Below are 8,723 nucleotides of genomic sequence, written 5' to 3' on the forward strand. Positions count from 1 at the left end.
AATGAAGAACTAAACACTCATTGACTCTTTGTTTAACATTTCTCTTTCCCCTCCATCTGCAGGCAGAGAAGATGAAGGAGGAACTGAACAAGCCACCTTCTACCTCCTCTCTCCTCAGCAGGCAGATGTTCCCTCTCTCCTGTCTTGTGCCCAGCTCCTCTTCCTCGTCCTCGTCCTCCTCTCTTTTCCGTAACCCTCTTCAGGACTCACTTCTGGAGTCCAAGCCTGGGCCGGACCTCATGCACGCCACAGAACACATGGTGACACACACACTCGCTCAGCGGCTCGGGTCCACCCTGAACCCCTACACGCCCATTATGAATGGCTCCTCCTACCACGGGCTAAACCAGCCATCAGGGGTTGTGGCGGAGGGTCTTTTCTACCATGGGCTAAAACAACAGGGTGTTTCAGGGTTGGATAATTCCAGCTATCAGGGGTTAAACCAACAAGTTGGTGTCTTGGGGGTGAACAGCTCCAGCTACACTGGACTAAACCAACAGGGTGTTTTAGGAGAGGATGGCTCCAGTTACCATAGCCTGAACCATTTAGGTGCTGTGGGGGTGGTAGAGCCCAAAATAGGTTATGCTTGGCAACACTTGAAAGCTGACTGCTTTCAGCCCAAAATCAACCACATTCACAAAGCTGTTTCACCTTTACTGGAGGCTCACCGAGCTCAGTTCGCCAGTGGAGGAGCAGGCGTTCCAGCTGCTCCTATGGGCCTGGACCCCTCCCTAGAGATGATCCACAGCCGTTTACAAAGAGACCCCCGGGGAAGCCGCTCCGACCCACAGATGGATCATCTGCGGCGGGAGAGAGAGTACCGGCTTGGCCGACAGACCTCCAGCGAGCAGGAGATCCAGGCGCGACTTAACGAGCTCCCGATGATTGTTAGGCAGGAGCGCTACCGTCGAAGACTGGAGAGACAGTCGTCCAGTGAGCAGGAGGCCAGTGGTAAGCAGAGAGTACAGAAACATGACTCCAGCGATGCAGAATCTGGGAAAGAGCCTTCCGACAAGAAACCATCTGGGTGAGCGTGTATATGTGTTTGTTTGGCTATAGTTTGGACCAAAATCTCCTTTCTGTGATTACTTAATTTATTAATTATTTTTATCTTTAAGGACAGGGAAATGTTTATTTTTTAAATTCTAAAATGCATTAGCTTTTAGTGGTGTGTTTAGGGTTTGGGTTAATGTTAAAGATCCCCGCGAGGAGAGTAACCTGAAGTCAGCCAACGGTTTCAATGAAGCTTAATAAACATACTAAGTGATGAGCAGTGCTGTAATTGTTAACTAAAACTATTACACATATTTTTTGTTAATTGAAATAAAGTGGGAATAAAGTATATAAATATTAGATGGAAAACTAAAATTAGAAATGTTTCCTTGGCAATTAACTGAAATAAAATAAAAATTAATACAACTAAAACTGACATAAAAATAAAAAACTAATAAAACTGACAAAAGCACATAACAAAATTACAAAAACTTAAAGGAAAAAACAAAACAAAAACAAATGCTAAACCAAATATAAATATCTCTATAAAAATGTGTACAAAATAATACTGAATAATGACATATAAATGATAATTAAATATAAAAATGCTGAAAGTTTGTAGTGAGGGTTATGTCTATGGTTAAGATTTAGAAACTATAATTAGTTCAATATAAAAGCATAGAAGTCAAAAGAAAGTCCCTATCATGAAAAAAATAACAAATCTGTGTGTGTTCTTATCTGTATATGGGTATCTAACTTCTAAGTTGGCTTTCTCATCTTTTTTAGGGAGAAGCGTTCCACTATGGCTGAGATTGTTGAGCAAGTTCAGGAGAGAGAAGCTTGTCATGTATGTGTCATGTGTCTGTACTGAATTTAATATTTGTCATAAATTTAATTCACATCATGCATCACGTTCCCCATCACCATTTTAATGCGTCCTCTAAACAATTAGTAATACACTACTTTCAAAATTTTGGGGTTGGTAAGATTTGTTATTTTTTGAAAGAAGTATTTTCCAAGGCTCACCTTAGAACATATTTTCAAATGTAATTTATTTATTTAATGGCAAATCTGATTTTATTTGCAACCGTTACTCCAGTCGTCCGTGTCACATGATCCTTCAGAAATAAATTCTAATATGCTGATTTGGTGCTCAAGAAACAATTCTCAATATTATCAATGTTGAAGACTTGCTTAAATATTGTTGCTTAAATATTATTGTGTAAACGTGATACATTTTTGGATTCAGGATTCTTTGATGTATGGAAAAATTTCTTGTAACCATGTTAAAGTCTTTACTGTTACATTTAATCGATTTATTGGATCCCTGCTGAATAAAAGTATTAATTGCTTTATAAAAAAAACTTGCTGACCCCAAACTGATTGGTAGTGTATGTTCAGGTGTGTCTCTTTACTTTTAAATCAGTCCACACACCACTGATTTAAAGGTTTAGGAATTTTGTGCCATTTGTATCATTCAAAGTCAAAATAAGAGTAGACTTACTGCAGGTACAGTGCCTCTGGAGTATCCCGGTCTTGCTCAAGGGCGCAGTGGTGATAGAACAGAATTGTGATCTTAGCTCAGACTCTTAAGTATCTTTATACATTTAGTTAATTAGGTAAGATTGATCTTATGCAAACTTTAATTTAGCTGTATGCAGATATAAGTGAAAGTGTGGTACAGTATGTGCATATATTCTTATAAGCAAACAAAGCACTTGAATGTCATGTAAAATGCAACTAATTTTCATATACACACATTCAGTATCAACAAACGGTTCGTACATGCACAAAGAATATCTTCTTTTTCAGGCGAAGGGAGAGGCGTACAGACCATCCAGTAGCCTCTCTGCACCAGGGAGCCGTCTGGATCGCCCTCGAGCTCGTGACCGCCCCAAACCACGGCGAAGACCTCGTCCAAAAGAACCTGAAGAGCCACGGAGGTCCCGTTCTGCGCCTGCTCAGGGTGGCCCATCTACACCTCAGCCTCCTACCCACACTGTCCATCACGAGGGCTTCTTGTACAGGAAACACGAAGAGGAGGGGAAGGAGAGAAGCCCAAACAGGTTTGTTTCTTACTAGCTGCTAATGACTAGTAACTGATTGCCATGTCCTGAATGATCTTTAGCTTTATTCATTATTTTTCCTGATCATTATAATCTTATGAATAATCTAAATGCTTTTCATCGCTACTGCTAATACACCAGAAATCATGTTACCTAGCTATTAGCTAATTATGTTAATTTTATCCACAAATAACACCGTGTTCAGAATAGCAAGCATATTGTTAGATAGTAAACAAACACAGTCTGCAAGTATAAATTACATTAATTAATGTACATTAAAGTGTTGGTGCATGACCTTGAACCTGCAACAATCTAGAGGTAGATTACATTCTGTGATATTAACCCTTTTTACATACTTAAAATATACTACGTGCAGTATAGGGTTAAGTTTATATACGCCATACTGAGGTTCATTTCAAATGTAATATGAATAGTCAAAGATGTAATATTCAAAATTGTGGGACCAAATTTATTTTTATGTAATTTAAAACCCATATTGATCAACCGTTGTTCTAAATATTGGGGACTTGGGGTCAATAGTGGTCATGACCCTGTGAATAGTAGTAATGCTGTTCTGAGTGTGCTTGTCGGATAATAACAATATTAAATGCCTTGGTATGTCTTAATAACTCACAAACTTATTTCTATCCTTTTGCACCTCCTGCAGCAAGTCGTGGGTTAATATGTTCTGCGTACTCAACCAAGGGGAGATCGGTTTCTACAAGGACGCACGACACAAGACCACACCCTTCAACGATGAGCCACTTCTCAACTTGGCCATCTGCGAATTTGACACTACCAACGGATACAAAAAGAAGAAGAATGTCTTCATTCTCAGGTACAACTGATCTTTAATAATGCTGCTTTGCCTGTTAATCTACAAAAAACAATGGCAAACAACTATGCAGGAAATGCACTTTCAGTAAACATTCCATTAAAGACCTGATGCTTGTTGAAATTTTTTGTGTTGATTTATTTTCCATTGAAATGGAAAGATATGGGGCAGGACATACTGAAGGATTGACTTAATATATATATAGATTTTTTTTCAGAGGCTTTATTGCACTACTTTTCAAAAGTTAGTAAGAATCTTTTTTTTAAGCAAATTAATACTTTATTTCAGCAAGGATGCATTAAATTGATTAAAAGTGACAGTAAAGATATTTATATTTTTACCAATAATTTCTATTTCAAACAAATGCTGTTCTTTTGAACTTATTATTCTTTCTACCAAATCTTGGGGAATATGTAGCTCAGTTTACACAAAAATATTAAGCAACACAATTGTTTTCAACATTGATAATAATAATAAGAAATGTTTATTGAGCAGCAAATCAGCATTTTAGAATGCTTTCTGAAGAATCATGTGACACTGAAGACTGGACTAATGATGATGAAAATTCAGCTTTGCATTACAGGAATAAATTACATTTTAAAATATAATAAAATAGATAAGAAACTTACAAACAAAACATTTAAAAATCTAACCGACTCCAAACTTTTGGACTGTAGTGTACATTACTGTATGTCAAAGCCACAAACTCTTAACTTCATATGATCCTCCCCTTTTGACACCTTTTCCATATATATTTATGTGTTTCTTATTTTCAGGACCACTGCTGAAGGGGACTACATCTTCCTGGCTAAGGATGAGGTAAAGACAAAGCCCCATCTGAGTAAAAAAGATCAGAGTATTTTGTCTATTGTGGCCCTATTACAAGTGTGTGTATGTTCTGTCTCGCAGGAGGATCTGAAAGGTTGGGTCAACAGTATCAATGGAAGCCTGAAAGAGATCGAGGACATTGCCAAGTGGGAGAAAGCCACAAACTCCTCAACTGACCCTGACAAATCAGAGCGCAAGGAGCGTTCTGAAGGGGCGGAGCCATTGGAGGGGGCGGAGAGATCAGAGAGGTCAGAGAAGTCTGAGCGTTCAGACCGGTCAGATAAAATTGAGGCATCGGACAAAAGCTCAGAAAAAAGGGACGCATCTGAGAAAGAGAGAGGAGATAGAGGTGAAAGGGAGGAGAGAGAGAGGGGCGAAGGAGGAGACCGGGGTTCCAGGGGTTCCAGCACTTCGGGAAAAAGCAAATGACTCATCTCTCGACACGTTTATTTACTCATCCATCCCTCCATCTTTCCAGAAGGAAGACAGGACTTGCATTTCTCTGTCTCTGTCGCTCTGTTTGTCCTGACAGCCTGATTCCAGGACAGATGTAATTGATTATGTCCCTTGAATGTGTCAATGTGTGTCTGTGTGCGTGTGCCAATGTGTTGAAGAGTACGTCTGTGAAAGAATCAGTATATGAACGTATCCCAGCATCAGAGGGCCCGTTCAGCCGCCCTGCTCGACTCTCACAGAAAAGGCACTTTAGATTATTGAGGATGACTATAGCCCTTAATATTTTAGAAGCGTTTTCTTGAAGCAATATATTGTATGTAGTAACTGATGCCGCTTGTTTTAGCTGCTCTGCTCTGCTCTTCCAAGCGAGTGCGAGAGAGAGAGAAAGTGACAGAGAGGACTTTCCGAGAGAGAAATCTGGTGCGGTATTAGGATCGACATCCTTACACAGCCCCACACATGCATATGCACACGCACGGTGCATTATGGGAAAATGTTCGGTATGGAACACCATTCTCTCACCTGAGGCCGCACACGTCTTCCACCTGCTGCTCGTAGTAATGGTTTTAATCATGTGAGACGCTTCACAGTGCTGAGGTGAGCGTGATTCAGTCCAAGCTACACTCGACGAAGTCTCAGTCACAATACGTGAATATAATGTGGCAGTGTGTGTGTGTGTGTGTGAAATACAGCTCCACCCAGAAGGAGCTCAAATGTACTATGTATAATCTCATTGATCGTATTTATTAGGTTATCGTGATACGAATTTAAAGTGCAAGGTTATTCTTCCCCGAACTAAGAAGAAGTACGATCAAACACCCCCCTGTACGTGTACAAATATGCTGCTTTTTATCATCTCTGCCCCCTTACATCACTCTTTGATTGTAAAATTAGTACACATAAAATAGGGTGTCTGTGATTTTGTCATGCTATAAAGAAAAAGATTGTATATATATATATTTGTATATATACTAGTAAACGAGATTTACTTCTATGAACTGCAGCGTCTAATTACAAAAAATATATATATCATTTTTATCAACTTATGAAAATGTTAACAAGTTAAAAGTTGTTTTAAAGTGCCCCTGGCTGAATTTAGACGGTAAACATGCGCGTTAGCCGTCTTTTCCGAGATCTCTTGCATATGGAAACACAACTTTTACTGTTTACGTTTTTTTGCCAGGGCGAAAAATCAGGATTCTTGTAAAAATAAATCACCATTAAAATACTCATCCGAAACTGTTTTGTGTTTAATTTAGATGTTAAGAGAACTGTCTCTTGACAGCAGTTGCAATTAATATTGACAAAGCCAATGATATCCCCCCTAAAATAGTACAAATATATATGTGGAAATTATATTTACACAGATATGATACAAACAAAAATATCAAAGTAAACAAATCATTTTGGTGAGGTCAAGCTTTTCCTCTCTGGCAGTTTTCACCACACAAATCTTATCTTTTGAGTTTTAACTCTAACTGGCCTCACTGCCTATGCAACAAACTAGTCCTGTGAATCAAAATCTGTGAATAATCACATTCATAATTCAACACTGTCAACAAACTTCTGCTTGGAAGATCAACAACATTAGGACTCATCTGAGGGATTTTTGTGTCAGTTTTTTCTCACTGTGGGTGCCTTATGAATGCATGTAATAAGCAGATGCAGGCACTTCCTTCAGTATTATGTTCCAGATAAAACATGCATTTATGAATTAAATTAGTTTTGATCACAGAAAGCATTGCTTACAGACAATTGACCCCTGATCAGATCCAGTTAGACATGCAATATTGCTGTCACGTGACAAAAAACAGCCCCTTATGACAGCAGAAAACAGCCATGCCCACTCCAGACTGGCTTAGACTTAGTATGATGGAGTCAAATCTGGTTCTGATTGGATGTGTCTTTGATTATAATGTCATAGAAACTGCATAAATGGGGACTACACTTGTTTTGCACTATGTATCTGTGACTGATAAATGTGATTGAATGAATGTCTGTATGTCTCCGTCTAATCTTTGCTGAAGCAAACTCACTCCTGACAACCAGTCAACCAACTCCCCCTCCCAAAGCATAGCCAAAAACTATTTAAAATCATCTGACTTCACTTTCGGACTCTTCTACATATCCAACATTTGTTTCAGAGTGACCTTGACTATGGTATACCTGCAAAAAGCACAATTTCTCCCCAAACTACAATCTGGAGTATTAAAAGACACTGGATGCTGTCCTACACCATGACCCTGCATTTCCTAAAGTTGCCACATGAGTTCAGTGTTGCAAAGTCATTGCAGTGCTAAAATACCTTATTTGAACTCTTTGGTTGTTAACCCAGAAACGTTGACAGACAGGGTCATTATTAGACTGCATATTTATCTTATTTTTAGACCATCTGGTCAGTTTTTGGTTTGCCAAGCCTTTATTTTTTTTCTTTAGCAATGCTACTCATCTCCCCAGCTTGACCTCACCAGCAAGTCTATATTTTAATTCATTTCAGAAAGAATATTTCAAGCCCTAAAATAGACAGATTGTGGGTTGCCCTTCTTTATTCCAAGTCAGTTGTTTCACACATTAAATTAAAGAAAAACTATTAAGTTGCATGAAAGAGAATATAGAGGTGATTTCTATGCAACAGCTGTGCATGTTTATCAAAAGGGTTTCAATCTTCAGCAAAGCACTGGATTTGGATGATGATGGAGATGAGATGGAGAAATGAGTGGAATGAGCAGATCACTTGTATAGCTGAAATGAGACATTAAATCATTTATGTACTGATACATAAATGATGTATCAGATGTATCTGCACTACTTCATAAATACAGGTTGTATATATCAGTGTGCTGTGGTGTTTTGATTTTGGTGACTTTGTGTCTTATTTGCAGGTGTGTTTAAATTATATTTATATTATATTTATCTATAAAAATGTATCTGCAAAATTTGGCCATTTATGGATTACGTTACAGTCCACTTTTAAAATACCATTATATTTAAATAATAATAAAAAAAGACCTTCACAGATAAAGTAAAAAAAAAAAAAAATATTTAAAAGACATGACTGTGAGGTATAGGCCTACAGATAAGGAATGAATATTTTTTTTATTTTTTTTAAAGAGACAGCGTCTCCAAGTTACATTTTAAAGCTAACATCTAGCCACGGTTTAAATTCTAAAATTATTTCACTTTCTGATCTCTATATTGTCAGCATTTACCATATTCAAGTTAGCATCCATCTACAAAAGCTGTGTTAGATACAGCTCTATACCTCTAAATGAAAAAGACAAAAGTAAAAGTCTGGAGACAATGGTTACGAAAATGTATGTACTTTGAACTGGTGGAACGAACACCTTTGACCACATTGGCAAAATTTGCAATAAAGCAATAAAACATTGATTTCATACTTATAAAACTAAGAGATATAAAACATTATTAGGCTATATCAATAAATAGGGTGTATATCTTAGTTTTCAGATAAAATATTAGAGGACATGTGCAGAAACATAATTCATCTGTACTAAACATGACATCTATAGAGTAGACTGTTACTT

The 8,723-nt window shown here is 37.9% G+C and overlaps 2 protein-coding genes across 2 annotated transcripts in view; one reads left to right on the forward strand and one right to left on the reverse strand.

Annotated features, from left to right (window-relative positions):
* Positions 1 to 8,013, forward strand: part of sptbn4a (spectrin, beta, non-erythrocytic 4a) — a 29,346-nt gene extending 21,333 nt beyond the window's left edge. Inside the window, exons 15-20 of the mRNA XM_077241223.1 lie at positions 63 to 1,027; positions 1,780 to 1,840; positions 2,806 to 3,059; positions 3,727 to 3,897; positions 4,671 to 4,713; positions 4,804 to 8,013. Coding sequence (XP_077097338.1) covers positions 63 to 1,027; positions 1,780 to 1,840; positions 2,806 to 3,059; positions 3,727 to 3,897; positions 4,671 to 4,713; positions 4,804 to 5,151 — 1,842 coding nt within the window. The 3' untranslated portion in view covers positions 5,152 to 8,013. The remainder of the gene's footprint in view (positions 1 to 62; positions 1,028 to 1,779; positions 1,841 to 2,805; positions 3,060 to 3,726; positions 3,898 to 4,670; positions 4,714 to 4,803) is intronic.
* rpl36a (ribosomal protein L36A) overlaps positions 1 to 8,723 on the reverse strand; it is a 202,980-nt gene that overhangs the window by 48,089 nt on the left and 146,168 nt on the right. The gene's annotated exons all lie outside the window — the stretch shown is intronic.

Source organism: Siphateles boraxobius, unplaced genomic scaffold (assembly GCF_051911475.1).
Source record: "Siphateles boraxobius isolate OS27281-9 unplaced genomic scaffold, OSU_SipBor_1 24, whole genome shotgun sequence".
NCBI classification, from domain to species: Eukaryota; Metazoa; Chordata; class Actinopteri; order Cypriniformes; family Leuciscidae; genus Siphateles; species Siphateles boraxobius.